The 27777-nt window shown below is 56.6% G+C and overlaps 2 protein-coding genes across 3 annotated transcripts; both read left to right on the plus strand.

Annotated features, from left to right (window-relative positions):
- The first annotated feature begins 1124 nt into the window (after positions 1–1124).
- Positions 1125–27777, plus strand: HOXD3 (homeobox D3). 2 transcript variants are annotated; one of them, XM_090144074.1, is made up of 4 exons: positions 1125–1300; positions 22413–22496; positions 25446–25997; positions 26307–27777. In XM_090144074.1, the coding sequence occupies exons 3-4, from the start codon at positions 25505–25507 to the stop codon at positions 27053–27055; spliced, it is 1242 nt and encodes a 413-aa protein (XP_090000200.1). In that variant the 5' UTR covers positions 1125–1300; positions 22413–22496; positions 25446–25504; the 3' UTR covers positions 27056–27777. The 2 variants fall into 2 exon arrangements, with proteins under 2 accessions (XP_090000200.1, XP_090000201.1); XM_090144075.1 differs by lacking the exons at positions 1125–1300; positions 22413–22496 and having other exon boundaries at positions 24755–25997.
- HOXD4 (homeobox D4) lies at positions 11772–13050 on the plus strand. The gene is made up of 2 exons (XM_031599434.2): positions 11772–12189; positions 12488–13050. Exons 1-2 carry the CDS (start codon positions 11781–11783, stop codon positions 12790–12792), a joined length of 714 nt encoding a protein of 237 aa, XP_031455294.1. The 5' UTR covers positions 11772–11780; the 3' UTR covers positions 12793–13050.

Genomic DNA, 27777 nt, shown 5'->3' on the forward strand with positions numbered 1-27777 from the left:
GAAAAAAAAAAAAAATCCTGTTATGTACTTATGAAGGTATTTCCCGCCTGTAGCTGGCAGCTCAATCTCCCCTTCGCTTTCGTTTAGAGTCCTGTGCAGGAAAAGCGAAGTGAGGCAGCGGTTGCCCAGTGCGCTTTCGGGGCCGGGAGGGAACGCCGCACCGTGCGGGGAGAGGCCGGAGCTGCGCCGGGCCGCGGGAGGTGGCGGTGCCTCGGCCCAGCGGGTGCCTCATCCGAGGGTGTGCGATCCCCTGCAGCGGTGTGACACCGACCCCACGTCGTTAGCGCAGTTTGGTTTTTTTTTTGTTAGCTTTGTTTTTATTTTCTTTCCCGGCGGGTTCGTAGGGTACAGACAGAGGGCTCTTGCTCTTCTCTGAACAGAAATCGAGCGAGAGCCGCAATTTTCGTTCCTCGCTCTCCGTGACACGGGGCAGCCGTAGCCTTTTCCGAGCGCTTTTTAAGCTTCCGGGTTCCACGCGGCCCCGCGGATGCTTCGCGCTAGGGCTCGACGGCAGCGCGACCTGCGGGACCCCGAACTGCGGGGCGCGGTTCGGCATCAGCTCGGCTCGGGCTGCCTTTGGGCCATCGATGGTTTCGGCTTCAGTAGTGGGCGCTACAGGAAACACGTTTTCTCGTAGGGCCCGGCTGTGGGTAACGCAGTCCAAAGTCCCTTTCGTTAAGGCAAGGAGCGAACAGAAGGGCACAGCGAGGGGACATTAAGCGGGGTCCCCCCACCCCGAATGCGGCTCAGCGCTCCGCTCTCTCCGGAGCTCCGAGCCCGCGGGGCCCCGACAGCCGCTCGGAGCACGCAGGCCGCGGGGGCAGAGAGTAAAAAACACGAGCACAGCGCGCAGGCGAAAGAAACATGGCGCTGGGAAGCAGTATGTGCAAAATCCGCAAGGAATTGCAGTAAATTCCTTTTTGTTTGAAGAAAATTTACAACTTGGTAATAGACCTTTTTATGACCTATTTGGGCTCGTCATTGGCTGCGGCTGGTCATGTGCAGGCAGCGAGCGCTTTCATGGCCTTTTCCTGATTTCCCTGGCGAATTTCCCCCTGCATTCTGCCTTCAGAGAGTCTCAGCCCCTCTTTTCCTAACCTTTGTCTGGCTGAGGTGTATGGCAGCCGCGATGTTGGCGCGGCGCTCCCCGAACCCCACTGCTCCCCGGCCCCGTGACGCCTCTCCTCCCGCGGCACTGCGCGGAGCCGCTCGCCGCTGCCCCCCGGATTGCTACGCGGGCGCAAAATGGATTACAGCGAACGTCCCCGGCTCTTCGGCAAGCGGGCGCTGCCGCCCACCGGTAAGCCTTCGGCTGCCCCTAGCACCGTGCTCCCGCGGGCGGAGCGCCGGTCCCGCTCGGTCACCTGTCCCTCGGAGCACCCAGCGCTGTGCGGTGCAGCCGCGGGACCGTTAGCGCGGCCGCTTTCGGGGCTGCCGTTGCGCCGGCTCTCGGTGCGATTAGCGTGGATACAGACTGCCGCTCGGGGCGGCGCGGAGGAGGCTGCGGAGCGAGCCTCGGCCCCGCGCAGAGCGGCGGAAGGCTGAGGGTCGGGGAGCGGAGACACTGCGGTTCTCCCACTAAGTGCCCCTTCCCCGTGGTTTGGTTTCCCCGCAGGCTGAAGCGCTGCGCCGTGTTTCCGCGCCGCGTTTTCCCGTAGCGGAAGGGCGCTCGTGTAACTTCACACCTAACAGGTGTCTGTGCGGCAGCGCCGGGGGCGGAGGGCGCGGGCGGCCCCGGAGAGCCGAGCCCCGTCCTGCCCCGGCAGCCCCCGCCCGGCCTCTGATCCCGCAGCCGCGGGCGCGCCCGCCCCGCAGGGCGCAGAGGGAGGATCCGGGCCCGACTGCTCCAGGCGGGGCAGCGAGGAGAGGAGAAGCGGAGCCGCGGTCGTGCAGCCGGGCGGGAGCGCAGCGAGTGGGCAGCCCGGCTGGCTAAAACATGGGCGAGCACTCGATAAAATAGGTTTGGTTTGAAATGTGCAGAGGAGATAGAATGATCACGTAGACGTTATCCACATTGCCTGCATATGCGTAGACCCTGTACCGCATTGCTTATATACGGGTGTACATACCCGGATCTACATTGCCTACGTGTGTGTATGTACTTGTCCACACCTCTGTTTCTCTCTATAGAACATACTCGTAAATATATTATTTCACAACGTGTGTATTTATGCTGCATATCTCCTCCGCACTTTCAAAACACGCAATCAGAAGCCGCTGTGCTGCGCTGGGCGCTCCCGGCGTCGCTCAGGGACGGAAATGCACCGTGCCACTGCACTGCAGGAATTCACCACGTCGTCATTTCCCTCAAAAACAGCCATACATTTAGCGGCGGAGCAAAACGCCGCAATTAAACCGGGCCCGGGGAGGGTGTGCGGGTGCGGGACGCATCCCTGTACGTGTTCGGGAGGCACGGGGGGATCCTTCTGTCAGCCACCCGGCGCCCGCAGCCCGCGGAGCCGCGCCGCCCCCGTGCTGGGGCTGTTTGGGAGGAACCGTTTGCAGTGTTGAAATACTCTGGGAAAGTTGGAAAGTGTGTTGTGTTGCGTTAGGTTTTGTTCTTAGAGCCCCTCCTGGTCGGCAGGATAATTATAGCTGCTTCGTAATAAATCTCAGCCACAGTTTCGGAAAATCTCGTCCTTGAGGTATTTTCACATGATTCGTAGCCTGCGGGCAAATAAGACAACAAACGCAGGATGTTCGAAAGGGTTCTGCTGCGCGTGTGTCCATATGCTGACAAACACACAGACACAGATGCATTTACGATCCCACTGCTGTATGTGGGAGGTCAGCATTTTTTCCTCCTAACCGGCTCCTTCCTTCCTTCCTTTCTTTTCTCCTTTTTCTTTTTTTTTTTTTTTTTTCTTCTTTCATTCATTTAATTAACATTAACGCACACATACGTATGTGTATTTCCTTAAACATACCTCTGTGTGTCCTTTCACAACAAACTCTGCACGCCTGTATGTACACAGGGCACCTTCGAGGACCGCACGGTTATGCACGTTTCTGTACCTACAGAGCGCCTGTAGCCGTGCGGCTGTGTTGGTGCTTTGAAATGAGTGCAATTCCGATTTCACATCCAGCATTCCAACACCTGCTTCATTTTCCGACGTGTGTAACAGAATTTATGAGTCATTAAAAAAAAAAAAAAAAAAAAGGAAACAGGCGATCTCTAACCTATGCTCTACTGACGTAGAGATACTGAAACAAAAAACAAACACAACAACAACAAAATATGACCTCCAGGCAATGGCAGCTGGTTTTGCAGGCGGCACCCAGGTACAGCCGGCAGCTGCACCACGGGGCTCTGCAGACGCCGGGCCGGGCCCCGCTCAGCTGCCCGGGGCAGAGCTCGGACCCCCGAATGTGGGGGGCTCTGAACGAGGGGGGATGCGATCCTTGGTCTCAGATTGATAAGAGCAACGCACGTTGTGTTTGTGCTCCTAAACTCCGCTAATCCCACCAACTGGCTTGTTTCCTGATAATATTTCGCTTTTCCCAAACAAATATATTTCTCACGGGGTGTTTCATGGGCGATGGGGGTAGAAAAAAATCGGAACAAAGACAGTATTTCACCCCCGGGTTGGCAGGCAGCTGTTAAAGGTATTTACGGCTCTACTGCAGTGCGGCACTCAATGCTGTGTGGTGCGAGGGAACAAACAGGAAGCGGGAGGCAGAGATGAGGCACAATAAAGCGTGCAGCGGGAGCGGGGCCGGGCCGGGCGCGGAGGAAATGTCCCTGGCAGAGAGAGGGGCAATAAAAGGGTATTCAGCGGCAGAGGGGCTGCGCGCAGCACTGAACCTCCCCGGATGCCTTTGGGGGAGGGGTCCCCGGGCCTTGTGGGGGGCAGCTGTAGTGCCTCCGTGCGGTGCCGCACCGGCAACCCCTCGAGGCGGACCCGAAAAGGTGCCACCAGGCTGTCCGAGGGGCTTGCGGAGCCCCGCGACATCCCGGCCACGTGGCTGCCGCGCCGCCTTCGAGGTCCGGCAGCGGGCGGACTCTCGGGGACGCTCCAGAGCCTCCCGGCCCCGACGGCGCGGACCGGGGGCACCTGCCCGCCCTCGGGGCAACCGGCCTGGGCGCGCTGCGGCCGCCGGGGGCGCGTCGGGGCCCGCCGCCGCCACCAGCCGTTTTGTGTCCCACGGCCTCTTCCAGGAGAAGGCGCTGTAGGACAAGCCTGGCCGCGATCCCCGCCCGGGAGAGGGGCCCGCCGCCCCCCGCCGCCCGCCCCGGGCCCCGGGCCCCGGCCCACGCCCACGGGAGAGACCACTGCAGGGCGGGGGGCACCGCTCGACCCTCCGTCACTTTCCTGGGGAGGCCCCGGAGCCCTCCCTCTGTCAGTCGTCTTCCTGCCTCCACCGCCGACCCTCCCGCCCGTCCGGAGTCCTGCGTACCCCCCCGCCTCTCCCATGGGCACCGCTAGGAGCCGGAGCAAAGCGCCCGCTGATGTCGGCCCTCTCTCCTCCCTCCCTGCCCCTTTGGCTCCGCGCCCCCGCCCCACGCACGCCGGTGCCTCGCGGCTCTCTCTGCCTCCGCCTCATTTCGCTCTGCCCGGGCATGACCCTGGCCGCCCCCGGGGCCGTTTCTGCCCGAGCCGGGCGCTCCCATGGCCCCGGCTCCCCTCTTTAACCCCCACCCCGAGTCCCCCGCCCCGCGGACCCGCGGTGCCGCCGCCGCTGTTCCCGTTTGATGTCGGGGTGCGTCTCGCTACCGCCCTGCCCGCTCCCGGGGCTCCGCTGCCGCCGGGGCCGCCCCGGGCCTCTGCGTGCCCACATCCTGCGCAGGGAATGGGCGGAAAGTCAGAGCAGCGATAAAAGCACAGAGCGATAATGCGTTGGACGCTATCAAGGCGCGCAGTTGTTGTTCAAAGCGAGTCGGAGCCTGTCATTTTGTGACGGTGCGGTCCTGGGGGCAGGATGCTGTCTTAGTGTCTGGCACGGAGCAGCAAGGGCGACGGTGTTTCACCCTTGCGATTCGATTTCCCCAACCCTTTTATCGCAACTGTTCCCAGAGGGTAAGCAATTATTATGGGGCTTCTTCATTCCACTCTTTATCCGTCTCCAGATCATCAGCCCCGAAAATGGGAGCTGCCATACAAGCCCGAGGAAGGAACTGGCCAGAGCTTCAAAGTCAACTTTCACATCTGCATTTTAGAATAGGAAATGTGAAAATCCTAATTCCCCCTTCAGAATATCAGGGCTACTATTATTCAATTGCAGAACCACTTACGTCGTGCCTAGATCACAGGGAGCTTCCTCCCTTCCAGCTACCCCTCGGATCCCACAGTCCTTTCCCATCCCCGCACCTCCCGGACACATTTGCCCTCAGCCCACGCCCTCCCCATCTTCCAGGGACCGATGTTCACCTCTCTTCCTGTTCTTCCCACCTCCACCTCACGAGCTCTGCCGGCCCTCGAGACTGCCAGGGTAGCAGCCACCTGCCCTCGCAGCGGGCGGGGAGCACGGGCCGGGAGCCGGTGGGTGCTGCCGAGCGGCTGAGGCGTCGAACAAGAGTCGAACAAGCTAAGGAGTAGGGCGAGAACTAAGGTTTTAAGTAAACTCAAACTTCAGTGTCTGGAATTACTTCTCCAGCCGAGCGAGCGCAGCTCAGGGGAGAGCCCGCCCCGGCGTTAGGCAGGTGCCGGCCGGTGCCCACCGCCGCGGAGCCGAGCCCCAGAGGGAGTCGGAGAGCGGTGCTGCTGCCCGCAGCCGTGCGCTGCCGGACCCCGACGGGGCGGACACGGCCCTTTCCCTCTGGTGAAAACCGGCTCCCCCCGGCCCGGGCTCCAGCAACTCTGGGCCGCTTCGGGACCGTGATAGAGAACTAATGCCCGGGCTCTTTGTGAAGAAGCGGCCGTGTGACTCCAGGGACATTTGACTTCCTGTGCTCGGGCTCCTTGAAATTCTCATTTGCTAACTCACACCCTGCTCCCTTCACACCAGAGCTGTTTTATTGTTTTATAGCTCTCCTCAAACTTCCAGTCCTCAAAGATCTCATTGTGGCAGCCTTCACACTTCCCTCTCTCCCAAAGCCCGGTGCCCGCTGCTCCCAGCAGTTTGGTCGCTCGCAGACGCCCCTCGGTGCCTGGCGAACCCGCAGCCGCGGCACAGCTCGAGCAGAATGAGTCAAAACCACTTCCCAGAGCCGTCTGACTGAAATGCCACAAACACCCGGGGAGGGACGGACCCCCGCCCCGAGCTAACTCCGCGTTTCATCCCGACGCGCTCCTCTGTGCCTCCAGAGGTGGCTCTCAGAGAGGGGCACCGCCCCTAGCCCAAGGGACAGGGAACACACCCACAGCCCTACGGGATGCTCCCCGCAAAGCCGCCGCGGAGCTGACCGGCCGCCCGCCCCCGCACCCGCTTACAGAGCAGCCAGCGGACCTTTATTTAGCGAATAAAAGTTTAAAGCTGAAGGTTATTTATGGTTCCGCAGAGATAGGTCCTGAGTGGCTATTTAGGAGCACGTGATTCCAATAAACTTTGTTTTATGGCTTGAGAGTTGACAAGCCAAAATATAATTCCCACCATAAATTAGTTTAAGAGCATACAAGTGCAGATGCTTTCGTTCCTGGAAGCAGTAATCGGGGAAGTGTTAGCAGGGATTCGTCTGCGGGAATGCGGCCGTGCGGGCAGCCCCGCTCCCCGGTGCCCCCGCTCCCCCCGGCCCCGCGCCGGGCGCGCAGTAAGTCGGCGTCAGCCTCCGGGCTGCGGTGCCTCCGCGCCTCCGGGCACTGCGGGCGGGGAGATGGGCCTCGGGCTCTGCCTGCGGGAACGGGCAGGTAGAGCTGGGCCGGGAGGGGCTGGGAGCTCGCTGCGCCCCGGCCGAGGCTGGAGAACGTGGTGAAGATCTTCATTGAAACTGGACTGGAAAAAAATAATAATAAGAGAGAGAGAGAGAGAAAGAGAGAGAGAGAGGCATAGTATTGTAATGTTTGGAGTAGAAGGACTGATGCTCTTGCATTGGCCTCGCAGTGCTATCTGGAGTGCTCAGAGCTAAAAGAAAACAATATATATATGTATATTATAAAAATGATCTTGGGAAGCGAGTTATCGATACCCGGGCTATTGTTTTGCTGTTGTACAACAGCACTCCAAAATGTACCGTAAAGATACAATATTGGAGTTGAAAATTGGCTTGCAGCAAAATAAGAAAACAAAACAGATACTGGCATTTTGCTTCTAAACATACAGTCCTTTTCGGGAGCATGGGATCGAATGTGTGTTTTTGTCTTCCTTGATGTTATATTTGAACGCGGTTCTTAAAAGATTTGAAGGAGAGTTCGGGTCAGATGCATCCTCCTATAACGCAAACAAAAGCGCGTGGCTCGAGTTTACTGTTGGATAATTATGTGATCTTAAAGAGAAACGGGCTTAGAGCGGTCCGAGATTTGTTCCTATACAATTGTCGTTCTGCCACCCTTAGCACGGATGCGGTGCTGCTCTGCACACTGTGACATTTTCTGGGCGATGTTTTAGCGAAGGTGATCTGAATATTTCATTTGTAAGTGACTGAAACGCCACAAAACGACGAAAAAAAAAAAAAAAAAAAAAAAAAAGAGGCCTTTGTTATTCTTTTTTTTTCCCCCACCAGTGAAAGAGGGAGGTCTGACTTTCCATCCCTTTACTGATTATCTGCTATAAAATCTGGGCTATGACTCTAAAAGGTGAATCTGACACGCAGCTCGGGAGGGCACGTGTCCGAGGGATGCCCGGGTTCCTCACGGTCCCCGCTTAGAAGGGGCTCCCATCCCACCCGCCCCAGCACCACGCTGCTCGCGGGATGCTGCCCGCTCCTCTGCCTCCATCCATCTGTAGCAGTCCTCCAGAAATATCACCCGCGTGTGGAATACGGCAGTAACAAACGTTTGTATTGCAACAGGTCCGGCACCATGGAAAGGCACCCGCGGTAAGTGACCTCTTATTTCTCGCAGAATTGGAGTGCTTTGAAAGCACCGTTTCTCCCTCTCAGAGCAATTAGAAGCTCCGTATCCCTGCCGCACGTCGCTGCCACCAACCAACCAAAGCTGTGTCAGCGCGTTAAGGCTTTGGGGACCGTTGCGTGGTGCCACGTCGCGGGCAGCTCTGGCTGAGGCAGAGGGGTTTATTATAGGGCTCGCAGGTGCCTGGCTGCTGCCGGGCGGCTCGGGGCGCTGCCCTCTGCTCCGGGAGGCTCGGGCCGGAACCGTGCCGCCGCCTCGTTTGGAGCAGCCCGGGCAGGAGGAGCGGTGGCTGTGCCCGGGCCGGGCAGGCAACGCTGTGCCGTAGGGCCGGGCGGCAGCGTTGAGGGCGAGGGGGGGGGGAGGGAGGGAGGAGGTGGGCACGGTGCGGAGGGGGCGGCTTTCTCCAGCTGTGTGCCGGTCCGCGCCGGTCCCGCGTGAAGCGGAGGATGAGAGCAGCGCGGTGTGCTGCAGGACACGCAGCGAGCGAGCCGCTGCACGCGGCGGTGCTGCCGTTCGGGCTGGCTCTGCCTTGTCCCTCAGACGGAAGGGGAAGGCTGCGGTGTGTGAAGGTTCATTACGTGCGCCTCGCCCTCCCCTCTCCGCAGGCTGTGCTCCGATGGGGGAGCGCGCAGGAGCGGAGCTCTGTTTGTTTGCATTTCTTCCCGTTTCCTCCCCTGCTCAATAAGCTCTTTCACTGCTTCTCGCCGGGTTCTCGTTCTCGTTTTACCCTATGTGGCGATGTGGGTTTTCGAGCCCTTTAAGTGCGAGATAAACAATTGCCCCGAGCACTGCGTTTTTGGGTTAGTCCCATAGGTAATTTCCTGCTCGCACAGCCCCGCGTCACGGAGGTGTCCTTGGCGTTTTGTTTTAGGGCCGGCCTTCAATGTATGGATTACTCGTTTTCTGCTAACGTACATATAGCACGAGATTATGAACCAGAATACAAAAAGGCAGATAGATCAAAAGCCCTCTGTATGGGCAGTTGAACAGGAGGTGAATATATAACGCTTTTGTTCATCAATAAATCTTTGGCTTTGACCTGTCTGAGCAAGTCGTGCAATAAGGTGAAACGCAGGTCACAGCGTCTAACAAATATGAAAATGCGTAGGATGAGGCAGAGAGGGGGCTGCAGCTCCCCGGCCCCTCCGCGTCCCCCCCGGCGGCTGCTCCGTTCCCGGGGCTGCCCCATGGGCGAGCTGGGGGGGGGGGGGGGGGGGGGGAATTATGCTCCCTGCCCCTTCGGTCGGTAGTTAATAGAACCCAGGGGGGAACCCCTCCCCTCGGCGAGAGGAGGAGAAACCAGGAAGAGGCTCTGAAATAGTTGGGAGGAGGCTTAAATAAGCTAGGGGAGGGGGGAAAAAAAAAGAAAGAGAAATAGAGAGAAAGAAAGAAAGAGAGAAAGAAAGAGAGAGAGAGAGAGAAAGAAAAGAAAGAAAAGAAAGAAAAGAAAGAAAGAGTAGAGAATGGGGACGCAGGGTGGTTTTGAGGTGCACTTGCCGTGAGGATGGTGCCACCGCAGCCATAGCAAAGCAGCGTTTCCAAACGGCATCCCCAGCTCAGGCAGCTGCGAGATGGAGCCCAGCGAGCAGAGCGGTGCTCATCGCTCGGGTGAACGCAGCAGCCCCAAATCCGCCCTCCGCAGCGCCTGGATGTGTCGCACCCCACCATTATCTGCCCTTATGTCGCCTGTTTCACATAGTGGAAGGAGAAGAGGTTGACCGAGGGACAGCAGCGAGGAGCTGGGTCAGGCACAATTCGTGAACTTTTGTACTCTAGTGTGCTGCTGTCGGCAAAGTAAAAATAATGAAACTTGGTGATGTGTTTGCAAATGATTTGGGATGACCTCTCGCCCTGCCCTTCACCATAAACGCTACGCGGGAGAACCTGGGAGGGTGCGCGCTGCGGCTCCCGCGGGATGATGGAGCGCATAGAGCAGCAGAATGGCACCAAGGTAAATGTGGCAGCCCCCCGCTCCCCGGACCCGCTCACCCCAGCTCTACCCTCGTCTTTTTCACCCATCGCTGTCTCTGCTGTCGCCTGTTTCACTTCTGTTTCGATTTTTTTTTTTTTCCCCCTCGAGTGGGAAAATTCTAGCTAGATAGAATGCCTTCAGATTCGTATCAGGATAAATAGGTGTACCCTTTATTTCCTGTGCGGTTTTAACTAGTAGCATTCTAAATAGCGATTTTTTTACTGGGCATGTCCGTTTTCTGTAGCAAGGACGAAAACGGCGAGCACTAAAGCCGTCAGCAGGTCTTGTGAGGATGTGTTAGCCGAAATTCGTCGCCATCAGTTGGTGCAGGGTCGTAAAGCTCCATTTCGTCAATAATAACAGCCGTGAATCCTTCCCGAAATCCCACCTTCCTGCAAAGCCGTGTTTCTAAGCTCGGTCCCCACCGAGTAGTTGGCATTCCTCAGAAGACAGTAAGGAGTAAGGATTGCAGGGAGCTGCTGTAGGGTAGGTGAAAACAGAACGTTATTACGTTGTCTATATATACCCTGTAGAACCGAATTTGTGTGATATTCATATAGTCACAGATTCGATTCTAGGGGAATATATGGTCGATGCAAAAACTTCACCTTTCTGCAGACGGCCAGGGGTTTGGGCACTGACGGAACCAAAAGACGTGTGCGTGTTGAACACGGAGAAATCCCCAAAGTTTTGCCGCCTCTCTCCCATTAAGCAGATTTTAGAACGTCCCTGAGAATTCCCCTGGTCGTTGAGCCCTACCTCCCGCTGGCAGACTGTGGATTTAAACGAGTAATCTCGGGAGATCTAAAAAATATTCCGGAAAAAAAAAAAAAAAGAAAAAAAAAAAGAAAGAAAAAAAAGAAAAAAGAAGTCTGCCAATCAGTGAGCGAATCTTTAACAAAAGCCCCATAAATTAGCCCGATGTGCTGGGCGCTGCCAGAATTTCCCTGTCGTGTGTCCAAATCTCACCCAAATATTTACGACAGCGGCGAAAACAGCGCTCGACTCACTGGGACGTATTTCCTTGCGCTCCAGGAAGGATGTTGATGAGCGAAGATTGAATTTCTCTCTTTAAACCCGTGATGTTTGTAACCCAATTAGAAGCCGTCTCAGTGCAATTGGCTGAACTTTGGTGGCCAAAAGTGGACAGTTTCTCGTTATCTGGATGCTTTCGTACGCACACACGCACAGATTTTGTATGTGAGTGTGCGAGCGAGCGTGCGTGCCCACGTGTGCACACGTATGTGTTGAGGTCGCAAAGTGAATGAGAAGTTACTGATTGCCTAATTTTATTCAGCAGAACGAAATTCTGGTAACTTTTGGATGACCTCTGCGAGACAAAGACAGGACAGATCTATTGTACATCATATTGCCCTCTTCTTTGATGTCTTTTCTTTTCCTCGCCTCCTTATCTGTTCCCCCCCTTTAAGTCCCGCTCCGACTCCTCGCCCCGCATCTCTCTCGAGATTTTATTCGTATCGGAGCCCGGCGGCCATCCCGCCCGGCGGATGGGGCGGGGGGGCGGTTGGGGGGAGGTGAGGGCTCTGCTCAGACAAAGGCTGCCCGCACCTGGGGGCAGGGAGGCGGCCGCACGCGGGGAATGGCCCCAAAACTCCGGGATCGGCCCCGGAGGGCGAACCCCGGCGCGGAGGGGTCACTCAGCTCCGCGTATATTATTTAGTTAAATTCGTGGAAATTCTGAGGCGCACACAAATCCGGTGATCGGCTCCCCGCCTCCCCATTGGCCGGGCCGGTCACATGCACGCCTAACTTTATTCAGTTGACAGCAAGTAGGAGGGCTCTATGGAAGGAGAAAAAAAGACAACACGAGAAAAATTAGTATTTTCTACCTTCCGAAATTAATGGCCATGAGTTCGTATATGGTGAACTCTAAGTATGTGGATCCCAAATTTCCTCCTTGCGAGGAATATTTGCAGAGCAGCTACCTAGGCGAGCAGGGGGCCGAGTATTACGGGGCCTCGCAGGGCTCCGATTTCCAGCACCAGGGGCTCTACCCACGGTCAAACTACAGCGAGCAGCCCTTTGGCTGCGCCGGTGCCCAGGGCTCCGCCGTGCAGCCGCGGGGTCACGGACAGGAGCAGTCCGCCCCTCCGAGCCACTTCCCCGGCCAAGCCGAGCATTGTCCTCCGCCTCCAATGTCCAACTCCCGAGCCTGCGGCCAGCAGCCAGCCCTCAAAGCCCCCCACGGGTCAGCAGTTAAGCAGCCAGCAGTAGTTTATCCCTGGATGAAGAAAGTCCATGTTAACTCGGGTAAGGATCCTCTTCTTACTTTGCTCTTCTACCCCGCTCCCGCGTGTGTCCTCAGGGATGCTCGCTCGAGCCCTGGCGAGGCTGTAAGGCGAGGCGGCCAATTACACTCGTCATAAATTTTTATTGCCGAGGAAATAGGCCGTCGGCGTGCGGGGCTCTTCCGCGCAGGAGCCGCGGTGGCAGCCGGCCCCGCGGAACGGCCGCGCCGGGCACCGCCGGAGCGCCGCTGGGGCCGCGTGGGAAGGCGAGGCGGAAAGTCCCCCTTCGGTCTGTAAAGTTCTCCGTGTTTCTTTCCCAGTGAACCCCAATTACAGCGGAGGGGAACCTAAGCGCTCCCGAACAGCTTACACCAGGCAGCAAGTCCTAGAACTGGAAAAAGAATTTCATTTTAACAGGTACCTGACCCGGCGCCGCCGTATCGAGATAGCGCACACTTTGTGTCTCTCTGAGCGCCAGATCAAGATCTGGTTTCAGAACAGAAGAATGAAGTGGAAAAAAGACCACAAACTGCCCAACACTAAGGGCAGGTCTTCCTCCTCCGCTTCTAACCCCCACTTACAGACTGTTCCCAAGGACCATCAGACTGACTTGACAACTTTATAGAAGAGGTGACATTTTCCATTTCATCCTTCGATTCTGACCAGTACTGTACATAAGTGACACTATCCAAGCAGAACCTGCGTGTAGCAGCCAAGGACTCGAGAAACTGCCATCTTTCCATAAGGTACTGTGGTACAAAGGAGACTAAATGACGCTACTTCGGACTTTATTTTATTTGCCTCTCGCTAGCACAGAAAGAAAGAAAGAAAAAAAGCATCATACAGGCAGTAGGAATTGGGAAAATATTAAACGAGACCTTCTGTCCATAAAAAGTAATAAATCATTGAAAATGAAACTGTCCTGTGTTTCAGTTTTGGATTTGAAAGTGAAGGTTCGATGCTTTATTCTGGGATTTTTGCTTTTAATTGTCTTTTTATCCCACGCAGTGAGTGTGATGCTTTTGGGGCAAGTTGAGGACAGGAAATTTATGGCATAGTCCTTTATTTGAACACAAAGACTCGCGGTTGTGAACTTTTTGTGCTGCTTTACCTTTCTTGGTGTGATGAAAATACTCGCTCATTTCCATAATTTTCAGAAGCTGTGCATAGGAATTAAGTGAAAACGGGTTATTTTGTGTCCTGATGGTGTTAGCGTATTTATTTATTTGTTACGTAGAAGAGTGAAGATTAAAAAAAAAAAAAGAAAGAAAGAAAAAAAGTCAAACCAAAAAATGGGAAAGAGGGCTGAAATGCAGCATCTCTCCTTCCCAGTCTCACGAGCCCACATATGATGTTTACTTGTCTCGAACGTACACAACTTTCTGGTCCCATTTTATGCATTTCCTTCTTTGTTGTGAGAAGCGTCCCTGCTCCGTACCGTGTGCCACCGGGGCTAACGGGCTCCAAATCTCTTCCCAAAGTCTGCCCTGCTCGGCGCTGTACTTTTGACCAGCAATACGTCATTTAAAAGGCAAAAATAAACCACAAAGAAAACCCCGGAGTGAAAAATCAATGTGTTTTCTGGGATGGTCTGACCCATTCAGAGCTCAAAGCTACATGCTTTATTTCTGGCTGGGCTTAGATTTATTTTCTGCCCAACAGAGGGACGGGCTGTATGGGTTGCTGGTTTGGTTTTGTGCTTTGTTTATTGAGATTCTTTTCTTTATTTTTGTCCTTCTTTTGGTCTACGTTACGTTTGCTGGGTAGGTTTGGTTCGGGTTCTTTTCACATGGGCGGCGATTGTTCTTAAGCAACCCTCGACACATGGCTGAAACTGTTGGAAATCTCAGCAAGTTATTGAGGGAAGGAGGGGAAGTTTGCACGGGAGCCGAGCTGCTCTTAAACCACGTATTTGCCTATGGCTGCTGCTTGTATCGTGCCAAAGTTGTAGTGCGCTGAGCCTGCGTTTTGAGTCCCAACCCAGCCAAACCTGCCCCTTTACACCCTGCTCGTGCGATCTGAGCTCAGCCCTTATCTCCCTTCCCCGAGGGCAGCCTGGGAGAGGGACCATCGCATCGAGATTTTAACTAGATGATCCCATTATTAAAGGAAGAAGGGAAAGGAAGGAAAGCCGGGGCAAGTGCTGAAGCTGCACTTCTGTAAAGCGAGGTTCAAACATCGGTGTAAGTTAAAGCGCTCGTGTCTGGGCTGAGTGCTTCCCACCGAGGACCCGTTGCTTCCCGAGCTCACCCGGGAAAACGCTGCAAAAACAGGCATGAATAAATTCTAAAATAAAGGGAGAGCTTTTCAAAACGAGGGCATTCGGAGGGATTAACTATGGGCAGCGGTTAATTTCTGCCCTTTTCTCATCCCTAGCAGTCCGCACAGTGTCTTGTAAGACTTGCTCTTTTGTTTTAGAGCCCGGAGAAAACTCTTTGTTCCTCCTCGGGGTTAGCCCAGTTCTCAGACTTGCACATGGCAATACTTGAATATCTCCACGTCGTGATATTAAAGATGGATATTCCCGCATTATTCGCATCATTGTTTCTACGACAAAAAGCGCGGAGTTCATACATAGTAAAGACGTCTTTTTTTCTGACGCCTTCACGTTGAGAGGCTGAAAAGGTATTTTACTGAAGTTCGGCTAAATTGCAGGAACAGGTTCACCCAGAGGACAAATTTTCTATTCGATTAGTTGTATTTCAGCCGGGAAGAGTGACCTCTAAACCCTTAACCTTTTGGACCCAAACTGCTCTTCCCTTTCTCTGGCATGGAGAGCAGCTCGCAGCGGCGCTTGGGGAGGGAATTCCTCAGGCAAGTTTTCAAGTTTTGTTCCATCCAATTCCTGCGTTTCGTCTCCGGAGCTGACCAAAGCCCTCCCTTCTCTCTTCATGCGAACCTAGGATAAAGGGGGAAAAAAAAAAAAAAAAAAAAAGAAGGAGAAGAAGAAGAAGAAAAAAAAAGGAACAACGCTCTCCCTGGCTGCTCCCCTTGAAAATACCCCTCCCGGCCCCCCGCTGCCCGCTCAAAGTCTGTGACAAGTTGGCTCGGAGCGGGGAGAACGCGATACTCAGGGGGGAGATGCCAAGTTTGGCCTCTGTGGTGCCAGGCCGGAAAATAATGTCCCGGGATAAGCAGACCTCGCTTTGTGCTCCTTATCGTGAGAGATCGCTCCCCAAGTTAAAGGGCCAAATTCTGCTCCCGGCTTTCCTTCCCCCGCCCACTGCAGTCAAACAAGGATGTAGCTGCGAGCAGAATTTGGCTCATTGCCTTTTGAAATGTTAATATCTCCGGGATGAGTGTTGGCTTAGCAGGCTCGGCTCCCATAGCCCTCTGCACGTCCCTTTGAGCGAGGCAGGGGCACCGCGAGTTTACGGAGTTGTCATTGCTCTGTAAGCCCCGGCAATATGGGAGCTGGGGGCAGAAAGCACCAACGCAAATAAATGGTTTCCAGCTGCCAATGATCCGAAGGGTCAGGAATGCGGGCAGTAACGACCAGGAGCACCCACTGGCCATTATCTCCCGTGGAAAAGGAACCCGAGATGTATTTTTTATGATTTTTAACCGTCTTCCAGGGTCATTTTATGCGAGGGAGGGAGGGAATCCCTTATTTTCATCATGGATGAAACGTGGTGTGTCGAAGCCTTTGTTAAATGCTCGCGTTGCCCAGCAATACTCTTGTCTCTGTTAAAGTGTGATGCTTTTACAGACTTTACAGACGTTTTGCTACCATTGATTAAAGCGTTGTTTATACTAATTGTCGCCTGTAATTTTGATGTAAGCCCTCCATATACATTTGAAATAATAAAAGGTGTAGAGAAATAGATTCTGTTTTGTACCTTGTACCAGCAGTCCCTACGAGGCGGGTCCGTGCGAAAAGCCTGTCCCTCCCTTCATTACTATGCTAAGAGATGAGTGACTCCGCATTGCATCCGTCCAAATGTCCCTTTGAACAGGTCTGCCGATGGCCCCGCCATCGTGGTGTGACTCCAGGCCAAGCTGGAGCCTGTATTTACATTGAGGCTGCAGTTAAAAGCGCCTGCCACCCATTTGCTGCTGCTTTGCATTTAACAAGCCCTCCTAGAACGACTGCCGGGTACGTGCGTGAGTGGTGGGAGCGGGAGCCCCACCTGAAGCCACCTCGGTCCCCACAAGGATGTGTGGCTCCGGGAAGCGCGACGTCAAGCTGAAAATACAGCGCAACGCCAAGCTGAAAATACAGCGCAGTGAGTGGCTTTCAGCTTCACTCGTTGACCTGACACAACTGAAAGATCACACAGAAACACAGACTCGGAGAGTTTAGACTGCCCCGTGCACCCAGGGCAGACACCATTATATTCCAACCCCGCGTAAGCACCTCAGCCAACGCCGCATCCCCTGCGCTGGTGCCAGGAGCGCTGCCAGGGAGCACTCGACCCCTCGGAGCGCGGTCAGGGCACGGGGCCAAAGAGCCGCATCCCGAGCAGAGGGGCGAGAAGCGCTGCGCGGCCCGCGTGCGCCCTCGGGGCAGCGGGGGCCGCGCATCCACAGCCCCGCGTTAAGTGTCGAGACCCATTCAGCGATTATACTTTCTCTCTGCTGTTTAATGGCTCCTCCTGTTACCCCGATACATCAATACGGCTCTGCGTGCTGTATGGCCGCTAGTCGTTAAGGTAAGAATGGAGAGGCGAGGCGCAGTCCATAGCACACCCCGCGCACTGTACAGTACAGTAAATAGGGACCTCTCCGCGCGGAGCCGCACCGCTGCCAACGGCCATGTTGGTCGGCCCTTTCCCCTGATTTCTTCCTTTCCCCCCTCCCCCCTTCTTCTTCTTCTTCTTCTTCTTCTTCTTTTTTTTTTTTTTTTTTCTTTTGCAAGCCCAGAGACCAAAATAATCGTGCTAGGAACAGTCATAACAGGCAGAATTTCAAAGTGCGAGGAAGATGATAAGAATAGATTTCTACAAGTCCTGACCACGTGATTCGCGAAATAATTAATTCAGCACGTCCCTTAAGAAACACGGAGTCGTCATTAATCTGCCAAGCAAAGGACTCTATCAGACTTGAAAACTGAAGAGATCCCAAGAATATAATATACAAAGGGCGCAGCCCCTCTCTCCGCACACCTAGCTCCGTGCAAGCTGCCGAAAAAAAACAGCCGCCCGGTACGTAAAGGTTTTTTGCTTTTATTCCTTCTTATTTCAGCCTTAATGAACTTAGCTGTCAAACCCGTGACAAATAGGGCACGCCGCTTCCTGCTCGCAGCCCGGCCGCGGCCGGCAGCCGGAGCGGGTGACCTTTGGTTCCCAGGGAGCGGGGACGCGGGGCGCGGAGCGGCGGAGGAGAGGCTGTCGGTGGGCGCGGAGAGGCGCGGAGAGGCGCGGGGCGGAACAACGCGGCTGTCAGGGCATCTGCCGCCCGCTGCCGGCGCCGCCGAGAGGCCCTCAACTTCTTTTCGAGAGGGATCGTAAATCGCGTCGCGCTTCGTGTGACGGTGGGGCTACCGCGGGCGCGCAGGGCCGCTCCGCTCCTCCCGCAGCGCCGCTGCTGCCCGGCCGCGCTCCGTGCCGGCCCCGCGGGGAGGGAACCGCGCACCCTGCCCCGCAGCGCCTCTCGCCCTCGATCGATAGGGGAAAACTGGGGAGGGGGGGGGGGTGTTGTGCTGATAGGAAGGCACCCTCCGCGAACTCCGTGAAATACGGACCGCGAGGCTGAGGCTTCTCTCTTAAATCCCGGAGTCAGCTGGAAACGCTTTCTGCAAACAGGATATTCTTTATTGTCCTTGCTGGAGTAATTTCTAAAAAAATCCGAGATTGCAGCTTTTTATTACTTCCGTTTCGGTGGCAGGACAGAGACAAAGTTTCCTATGTTATGAATTATACATTCAAACAATAACACATTAATTCAATTATTCAAAGATGACAAATGTTTATGTGCTTTGGTAGTGACTAAGGAACAGATTCGCTACTTCACCGCGAGTCCCACGTTTTTATCAATGAAGTTTTATATTATCCCGTTGGCCCGGGAAGGAAACCCAACTCCTCCAAGAGGCGCAGTAAAATGGACCCGAACATAAATCGCGGCCCCTTCGTAAGAGCGTTTATTCCCGCATATAGCCCGGGCTATTTTATCAGTTTGACAATTGCCGGAGTTGTTGTTATAAATCATCATAAGTAATTCCTGAAAGGGTGCGAGGCTGCTGGGGGGCGGGCGGAGACTGTAAATCTTTCTGTTTTATTGCTCTATGAACATATGCTCCGATTGAAGAACTCTTAGATCCTTTACTGGAGACAAATTCGCGCAAAGCCGGAGTCCCACCGGCGCGAAGGATTTACATTTCCTTAGGAGCTTTGCGGTCCCCCTGCGATGCCTTCGTTCTGGTGGCGGTGCCGAGGTGCACCCATCTCCCCGCCGGCCTCCGTGTGTAGTTTCAACGGCCCCTTTTGGAGCCTCCGAGCGGCCGCTTCCCCGGGGGCGCCGGGCCGAGAGCCCCCGCAGCCCCGCACCGAACCCCGCAGCCCTTCGGCCCCGGGGCTGCGGGGCTGCGGGGGCGCACGAGCCGGGCTCCGCGACGCGCACAGACGCCGAAATAGATGGCAGGCGGAAAGGATATAAAGAACCATTACCTCTTACTCGGGGCGAGATTTAAGTGCGTCGTTTCGAAGAAATATAGGATTATAAATCCGAAGCCGTACACAATAATTTACACAGAACTTACGCTTCCATCACCGGACTCCAATCTTTTTATAACTGGTTTGCAAAGTCAGGAAAAGCAATGTAATTTAGATAAATGTTACAATGCACTTACGGTTGGTATCGTAGGGCAATACGTTACTGTCACATCCCCGTGCTTTGGATGGTAATGAAATCATAGCAGATGTTAGATTAGGGCTGGTGTATTTATAGCTACAGATACGTTAGAAAATCAAAGAGAGAACCCAATAAATGTATTTTTTTCGCCGAGCTGGAATTGCTGGCGAGCTCTGTGGGCATACATGACGGATACGTATCGGGTTCGCTCTGCTCTCAGCTTGCTCAGGGAGCGGGGAGGCAGGCTTAAGGCACAATGTCATGAGTTCTTGCTGTTTTTGTTTTTTTCCCCAACGCTTCTGTAGCCTCCAGCCAGGGCCAGTCCCTGCCGCCCGCCCGCTCCCAGGACGGAGAAGGAGAAAACACAAATCCGCGCTCTCCATTCCTCTCGGCGCACGGCCGCCGGAGCAGCGCGGGTCTCGGCCGGTCCCAAACCTCTCCTCTCCCTCCGCCGGCAATTTCTGCGCCTTGGGAACACCCCGCGGAATTCACCTTTTTCCCGGCGCTCGGGCGGGCGCGTAAGTGCGGAGCGGTGCGGAGAGGCGCGGAGCCCCGGGCCGGGAGCGGGGCGCGGGGGGGCCCGGCTGGGAGCTGCTGTGCCTCGGCCCGGAGAGCTGCTCCAGGCATCACGTGGGCAAACACGGCTGTATTGGAAGGCAGTGCCCATATTTCTGGTTATAAAGGGCTTTCTCCTGCTCGTCCCCAAAATTCATCAATGGCCGCACGATTTAAAAACAAAACAAAACGAGAGGCGGCCAATTGCTGCCTTTGATTCCGGGAGGCTGATGGCTGAAGGGCCGTGTGTTGATTTTTTTTTTTTTTTTAACCCCACCAAATTCCGATTTCCACTCGCTCTCTTTTATTGGTAGCTGAGCCCGTGCTTGTTCTCATTCTATCGGGAATTCTGGCGTGGAAATGTCTGTAAGACCGCAGGATCAGGTTTAGGACAGTGCTGTCTGCAGACAAAGGGGGAAGGATGTATTCTAAGAACTGCGAGAGCAGATCCTGAAAAGTGAGGAGCCCAGGTTATGATAAATTGGCACACAGGTAAGGAACTGCATGGCAAAACGGGACCTTTACTCACAGGGGCTGCATTACCACTTTTATTCAGAGACCGCCCGGAATTTGTTTGTAATCTCTGCCCATAACGTGTGGAGTAACATCCACCTCCTTGGAGGCTTTAAGCTCTATCTTTTATTATGCCGCTTAAATAAAAGGCGAACTCCTTCCCAAAGGCTGGGAGAAAAGCTTTATCCTTCTCCTATCTCCATTTTTTTCGGTGGTTTCAGGGAGGGAATTGCCAATAACAAAGAAAAGGGGGAGAGACAACTTTGCTGGATGCTCCCGTTGCAAAGTAAGATGGAGCACCAGGATACTCGTTGCCGTGGCGGGGGGGGGGGAGGTGTGCTGGTTCGTAACGTGCGATCTCAAGCAGGCTCGTCTGTTAACGCAGCCCGTCCGTTGGGCTTCTGAAATCTTCCTGCCAGGTGCGTTCTCATGCCTTTCCCCCCATTTCTGTCGCTCAGTGGCTGCTGCCCCCTTTTCCCTCCAGTTGTTTTAGTCTTGCTATTACCTGGCCGCCCGCGCCCCCGGCTTCTGCTGCTGCAGCTCGCGGTGACATTTATCCTCTGGGAAGCCGTCCCGGTGCGTTCGGGCGGTGGGAACAGCAGGACGGTGCCTGCCTGGGAGTGCCCGAGGGCTGCGGCCGCTCAGAAGCGCTGGGAACGGCCTCAGCTCCCCGCAGTCTGGCTGCCTTCCCCCACCCAGAGCCGGTTTCCCCCGGCCCCGACCCGTGGCCTGAGCGGAGCTCCCAGGCTGTGTTTGCGGGGAACCCTGCGCAGAGCCCCGCATCGTACTCTGGTAGGGCTGCGGCCGGACAGAGAGGAGAGGGAAGGGAAGAAAGAAGTTGTTTTTTGTTGGCTTTTGTGTGCGTGTGCGTGCGTGTGTGTGTGTGTGGTGTGTGTGTGTGTCTTTCTGCTGCACGTTGCTTTGCTCGATGAGAAGTTAAAGGCAGCGAACATTTTTCTTAGCTGTATGCCTCCGAGCTGCTGGCCTGCCAAGTTAGTCAGCTGAATCCAATTACTGCGAGCAGCATTTCATTTGGCTCGATGGAAGCACTCACTTACAACTTCACCTAAAATTTCAATAATACCGATATTGGGCCCACGCCTGAATAATCGTAAAGATTTCCCCGGTGGAGCTCCGGTAACTCCGCCGCGGCTGCGGGAGAGCAGCGCCCAGTTCCCTCTGCTCTGCAGAACGTCGGGGCTCTGCAGGGTGCGGGGTTGGCGGCCCCTGGCCGAGGAACGCGCATCCAGCGCGGCTTCTGAGGCTGCTTCGGAAAAGGAAGAGAAGTCGATAATTAATTAGGCACAAAATGAAAACTTACCGTGCTCATCACCAGCGGGCTCGCTGTGCGCTCTCTGCGCAGCCCCACTTACGCTCTCCTCGCGCAGGCCGCGAAGTGCTATTTCTAATGAACTCTGCTTAAAAAAATAAAGCACTTAAAGTTGACGTACGCCCACGTGCATATATTATATAAGACGTTCTCGGGACAGGCCCGGGCCAAGAACCTGAGCGAGCACCGTGTGTAATCGTGAAGCTCCACTTCCCCAACTCCGGTTTGCCAGCATAAATTAAGGTGATTCGAAGGGGTAACGCCGCATCCTACCGGGTTTGGGCTGGGAGAGGGGAGACGCGGAGGAAAGTTGTAGGGTCTGTTGTGTTGTGAGCTATTGGAGGCGCTTCCGTTGGTTGTTCATTAAGGGGTGAGTTATTGCTATCCGAGCCAAAGGTCATTTCAAAGGCTTATGGCTGCGAGATATCGTCTTTATAATGACCCGGGCTTCTTTGTGGGGGATTTCTGGCACTCTGAAGTTCTTAAAGTCCCGACTCGATACCTTACACAACCAGAAGCAAAATGTGCCTTTCGAGCAACAAACGTTTGCGGTGTGTTTTCAGCGCTGGGGATTCTTCGCTTCTCTGTCTCTGTCTCGGCCGGTGGATGGGGAGCGAGGGGCAGAGGGAAGGACCCGCGGTAGTTCCGCTCTCGCGGAGCTCCCCTGCGCAGGCGGGCGCCTCGGGGAGCGGCGGGGGCCTCGGCTCGGGGCCTCTCTCCTCCCGTCCCCGTCCCTGTCCCCTCCCGGTCCCGGTCCCATCCCCGCGCTGCCCGAACCGGGCCGAGTTCCCCCGCTCCCTTCTTCCTCGCCGCCGTGGAGGCGGTGGCAGTCTGGGGGTATTTCGTTCTTTTTTTTTTTCTTCTTTTGCTCCCCGCCTCTCTCAAAGCGTTATTAATAAATGAAGAGAAGCGTCTGCCCTTTGTCTGGTAAAAGATCTGACGTGGACTTAGAGAGGCGGTGAGGGGCTGCGGATGAGACGTGCGTTTATTAACAAAGTCCTAAGGAAGAAAGTCCAAAACAAAACAGCTTCCGCTGAGAGTTCTCACTTCTGTTGCAGGTCCGCGCCCAAGGATTATCCAAAGGAACCTGAAGATCCTACACACACAGTTAAAGTCAAAATTCAAGAAAAAACAAAAGTGTGGTGAGTTCTCTAAATTTCCTTTTCCATCCGTCTCCCACTCCCCCGCCGCGGCAGCCCCTCGTTAGGAGCGGGGCTGCGGGGAACGGGCGGCCCGTGCCGCAGCCGCTGCTCCGCAGGCCAAAGCTACGGCAGCGTTGGGCAGGCCCCACCGCAAGCAGACTGGGCGAGCCGAGCCCGGCCAGGGAAACGGGGGGCTCCCCGGGGACGGGGAGTCCGCACCCGCTCTCTGAGGCCGCAGCGCAGCGCCCTGCCCGCGATCCCACTCAGCAGGTGCCCCGGCCCCGCTCAGCACAGCCCCGGTTCTGTCCGGGCAGCCCCACGCCGGCCGGGGGACTCCGACCCCGTGCCCCGTCCCGTCCCGTCCCGCCCCGCAGCCGTCCCCGGGGCCGCCCGGCTCCTGCCCGCGGGCCGGGCCGCTGCCGGCTCGGGCGCGTCCCTTATATACGGGGCTCCCTCCGGGCCGGCGGCCGGGAAATGTGCCGAGTGGGGAATTCTTTTGCCGGGCTCCCTCCTACGCGCAGGCTGCTTTGCACTTCTGAAAGTGCTGGGGCTTGGGAAGTGTTTTCCTTTTCATTCCTGGCCGGAGCGTTTACTGCCACAGCACTCGCAGTCATAAATTTTGCTACAAACCACAATGACAGGTGCATTGATATGCACCCTGAGAGCTCCGGCTGCTTTAATAACCGCTCCGCTGGCCGCTCTCACCGCCTTTTATTTATTCCGTATCATATGAGATATTGATCCTAAGCGGAATTAAGTGCGGGGGAAGTTTTAGTAGGGAACTGCTTAATATGGGAGCGCCGGCACCGCGGCTCCGGCCGTGCACACGCGTGGGGTGGCCGCGCGTCCTCGCGCGGGGCTCCGCGGGCGCGCAGCGGGGGACCGGGAGCCCCGAAGATGCTGGAACCGGACAAAGAGCCCCATTATGGTGCGCCGTGTCCGGCGGTTCAGCTGAGGTTAACCTTTGTGGGGAGGAGGAAGGGAGATGTGAGGCACAGCCGTGGATACTCCGCGGCTCCCTACCCTCCGAGCCCACCTCCCACGGCTCGGCCTCGCCATTTGGATGTCACTTTTTTTCCTGGAGGCTGTTTCTGGCCGAACCAAGTGTCGGGCCCTCGCTTTGGTGTCGGCTACAAAAACATCACCCTGGGCCCTGCACTCGTGGAAAATCAAAACCTGGAAGGTCTCCCTCTTCCTCCTTCTCTCCCTCTCTCTCTTTTTAAGATCTAAAGATGAGCCACCGAACAGTTGAGCATTGTCCATGTGATTTATGGCCCATAGCCTCCTTTGTAGGTTCAAGCAGAGTTCACAAGCAGTTGGTATTTCAGAAAAGAAATAAGGCTTTTAACAGCTTAACAGCAATATTCTTTCTTAAGATTCTGCCCATCCTTTTGGGAGCTCTATTTTCCGAGGCACATAAAAGCACACACTTAAGGCAGCGCCGTGCAACCAGGAGTCCTCAGTCCTCAGCTCCCGAAAACGCAGATGCTGGAAGGGAGAAACGGGCGAAGGAGTTATTTTGCACAAAAATACTTGCAAGACCCGTCAAGATCATCACAGTTTATTAGAAATCATCTGAATCGCCACCCCTCGTTTCCTTAGATGCTCTTTCACCAACATTCTCCAGGAGAGGAAAAGGGCTCTTTCCCCATCCTTCCCGGTCCCCCGATAATCCCAGGCTTTGTTTGGGAAGAGCGGGGTGGTGGCGGGCCGGCCGGGCTCAGCTGCCCCAGCGGCTGCGGTCCCCCCGCACGGCTGTGACTGGCGGGGAATTTCAGGAAATGTATCGGTGGTACCAATCGCCACGGGGGAAAGAGAGGTGCTATTGCGGTGCTGCACGAGTATGGACCAGAGAAATGATAATTAACAGACACTGCTCTCATTTTTCTAGCTATTTTTCTCTGGTGTGTTAGTAGGCTCAAACCCTGTAGAAATACAATGAACTCCTAAGACACGCTGAGTTACGGACCTATGCAGTCAGACGAAGTGCGTGTTAGTCTTTAAAATTACTGAAAATGTCAGAGAAGAACCCAACCCAACGAGAAAAATACAGCGAAAAATTAAGAACGGAGAGTTTTGCCATAGCAAAACTGCGGGCGAGTTTCTGTCTTGCAATAAAAGAGCAGAAGTCCCGTGTTGCAGCCGGGGGAAAGGTATCACCCTGCCCCAGATGCGCCAACAGCCCGACGCGGGGGGGTTCGCTCCGTCCATTTTCAGCCCGAACAGCACGATCGGGGGGCGGGGAGAGGAGCGGGGAGAGTTCGCAGGCCGCTAAAAGAGGTCCCCAACGTCTATAGTGAAAACCATCCCTTAAAGATAATCCTCAGTGTCTCAGGTTCTTTCTGCTGAGGACGAATGAAAGGGACCAGAAACGTCGGGTGAAGGATTTTAATTCATCACGGCATTAAAATAGGGGAGCTGACCTGCGACATCCTTTATGGTGCAAAGTGAAGTTAGTGAATGGCGTCGGTTATCCTTTAACTCCGGAGGAATCCGGGGAAGAAGGAAGGCCGGGTTTACAAAGGGGACGGGGTTTGTCTGCCTTCGCCCGGCTGCAGCGCGGCTCCATCCATCATGTCAGCCCCGCGCGGCCGTGCGCACGCGTGGCGCCAGGCGGCCGTGGGGTTCCTGCCGGTGCGGGCCCGGGGGTCTCTGGGGACGGCACCCACCCGCCGCCGGGCCCCGAGCGTGGTCTGTCCCTGGAGGCCTCGAGAAAGTGACCTCTGTACCCCGTCATGTGTGCCTGCTCCTCCACAGCGCCATCGTTCTCGGGTGGCTCCTTCCCCGGTGCCCCTTCTCCTTCCCTGGTGACTCTGCTCCTTCCCCGGTGTTCCCCGCTCCTTCCCCGACGCTCCCTACCCCACCCCCAGTGTCCCTTCTCTCTTCCCGGTGTCCCTCACTGCCCCGCACTGAAGCTGTCTCTTGTGTCGCCGCTGTCCCCCTCCCCAGGTGGCTCCCGCGGCGGCGAGTGGCCCGGGCCGACGACGTGAGGCGCGGGGCGGCGGTCAATGATCTTTGAGCAGGGGCCGCGGGCCTTGGCGATCGCAGAGAGCAAGATGCAGAAAACCGCCTACTACGACAACGCGGGGCTCTTCGGGGGTTACACGTACAGCAAGGCCGACGCCTACCCCTACGGCGCGGCCCAGCAGCCCTACGGTGCGGCCGGCCTGGACGGCGAGTACCCCGGCTCCGCCTGCTCCGTGCAAAGCTCCGCGCCCGGCCGCGGCCCGGCCCCCAAGGGCCCCGAGCTGGGAGGCAGCTGCATGCGAACGGCCGGGGGCGGCCCCGGGGGCAGCCAGCCCCCCGGCATCGGCGAGCAGCAGCCCCCGGCTCTGCCGCCGTCCTCCCCGCCCAATCCCTCCAGCGCGCCCCCCCCGAAAAAAGCCAAGGGGGGGCCCAACGCCTCCGGCTCGGCCTCCGCTACCCTCAGCAAGCAGATATTCCCCTGGATGAAGGAGTCCCGGCAGAACTCCAAGCAGAAAAGCACCTGCCCCCCCTCAGGTAGCCCCCGCCCCGTGGCCCGATGTCCTTCCCACGGCCTTTCCCTGCATCCCAGCGCCCCCCAGCCCGGCTGCAGGGGGCGGCCCGGGGGATCCCATCCCGTCTCTTCGACGGGCGCGGCCCCGACGGAGCCTTCACGGGCCGAGGGCCCCGAAGGAGGCGGCGGAGGAAGGAGGGTGCGGGGGGGGGGGTGGGGAGAGGTGTGGGCGGCCGTCCCCGGTCCCACGCGGAGCGGGAGGGGCGGAGGGTTCCGGGGGACCCCGGTGGCTTTCGTGGGGGACCAACGGCTCTCCGTGCCTCTTCCCGCAGGAGAGAGCTGCGAGGACAAGAGCCCCCCCGGGCCGGCCTCCAAGCGGGTGCGCACCGCCTACACCAGCGCGCAGCTGGTGGAGCTGGAGAAGGAGTTCCACTTCAACCGCTACCTGTGCCGGCCGCGCCGCGTGGAGATGGCCAATCTGCTGAACCTGACCGAGCGGCAGATCAAGATCTGGTTCCAGAACCGCCGCATGAAGTACAAAAAGGACCAGAAAGCCAAAGGCATCATGCACTCCCCCGCGGGCCAGTCCCCGGAGCGCAGCCCCCCGCTGAGCGGCGCGGCCCACGCCGGCTACTCGGGGCAGCTGCCCGCCGTCGGCGGCCTGGGCTACGACGCGCCGTCGCCCACGCCGTTCGCCAAGGCGCAGCAGAGCATGTACGGGCTGGCCGCCTACACGGCGCCGCTGGGCGGCTGCCTGCCGCAGCAGAAGCGCTACGCGGGCGCGGAGTACGAGCCGCACCCCCTGCAGAGCGGCGGCGGCTTCGGCAACCCCGGCCTGCAGGGCAGCCCCGTCTACGTCGGGGGCAACTTCGTGGACTCGATGCCGGCCTCGGGGCCCGTCTTCAACCTGGGCCACCTGCAGCACCCCTCCTCCGCCAGCGTGGACTACAGCTGCGCCGCGCAGATCCCCGGCGGCCACCACCACGGACCTTGCGACCCCCACCCCACCTACACGGACCTCTCCTCGCACCACGCGTCTCAGGGACGGCTGCAGGAGGCCCCCAAGCTCACGCACCTGTAGCGGCCGGGCCGGCGGCGGCGAGCGGAGCGGGCTCGCCTCTATTACCTCACTCCTCCGACGGGACGGGGCCGGCGGGGCGGGTGCGTGCCCCCCGGGGCCGCCCCTTTGCTGCTCCGAGCCGCTCGGAGCACGGCAGTGCAATACGCCGCGACCCGGGGACTGGTAGCTGGTAGCGGTGTGCCCGAGGTAAGTCGTAGGGATCACGTAGAGGTAGCAGCGCGTCGCGCTGAGGTGTGTTAGAGCAGCTGTGAGCGCCCAGCTTATTTCCGACAAGTTAATTTATGAATTCCTCCGTAATGTAAGGATCGCATCGGACTGAACGATACCTATTTATTATTTGAAAGCGAGACATTTTTGTATCACTGATTATTTATCCTCGTCTTAATGTATTTATGTGGCTATTGGTAGAGTTTCTTCGCCGACACTCGGGAGCCCGACGCAGGGCCGCCCCGCCCGTCAGCACGCCCGGCCCGAGCCGTTGGGAGCGTAGTGGTGAGCAGTCGTAACCGTGGCTGGTGTTCGTAGTTTGTGTAAGGATTAATTAAGACAGCGAGTCGTAAGTCATTAATAGGGTGAAACAAACCGCGGCGTCACGCAAGGAGCCGTTACACTTCACGAAGAAAGAAGAAAAGGGAATTATTTCTCGGGTATTTATTTCGCCGGGCCGGCCCCGCGGTGGGTGCAGAGCCGGCCCTGCCCGCGGAGCCTCGCGCATATTTATT

Source organism: Phasianus colchicus, chromosome 7 (genome assembly GCF_987193195.1).
Source record: "Phasianus colchicus chromosome 7, bPhaCol1.hap1.1, whole genome shotgun sequence".
Taxonomy (NCBI): Eukaryota; Metazoa; Chordata; class Aves; order Galliformes; family Phasianidae; genus Phasianus; species Phasianus colchicus.

Bases quoted from the DNA above. Each gene is read 5' to 3' on its own strand.
- HOXD4 (XM_031599434.2), top strand. From the start codon at position 11,781: ATGGCCATGAGTTCGTATATGGTGAACTCTAAGTATGTGGATCCCAAA. The intron at 12,190-12,487 runs GTAAGGATCCTC...TTTCTTTCCCAG, and splicing joins GAAAGTCCATGTTAACTCGG to TGAACCCCAATTACAGCGGA.
- HOXD3 (XM_090144074.1), top strand. From the start codon at position 25,505: ATGATCTTTGAGCAGGGGCCGCGGGCCTTGGCGATCGCAGAGAGCAAG. The intron at 25,998-26,306 runs GTAGCCCCCGCC...CTCTTCCCGCAG, and splicing joins AAGCACCTGCCCCCCCTCAG to GAGAGAGCTGCGAGGACAAG.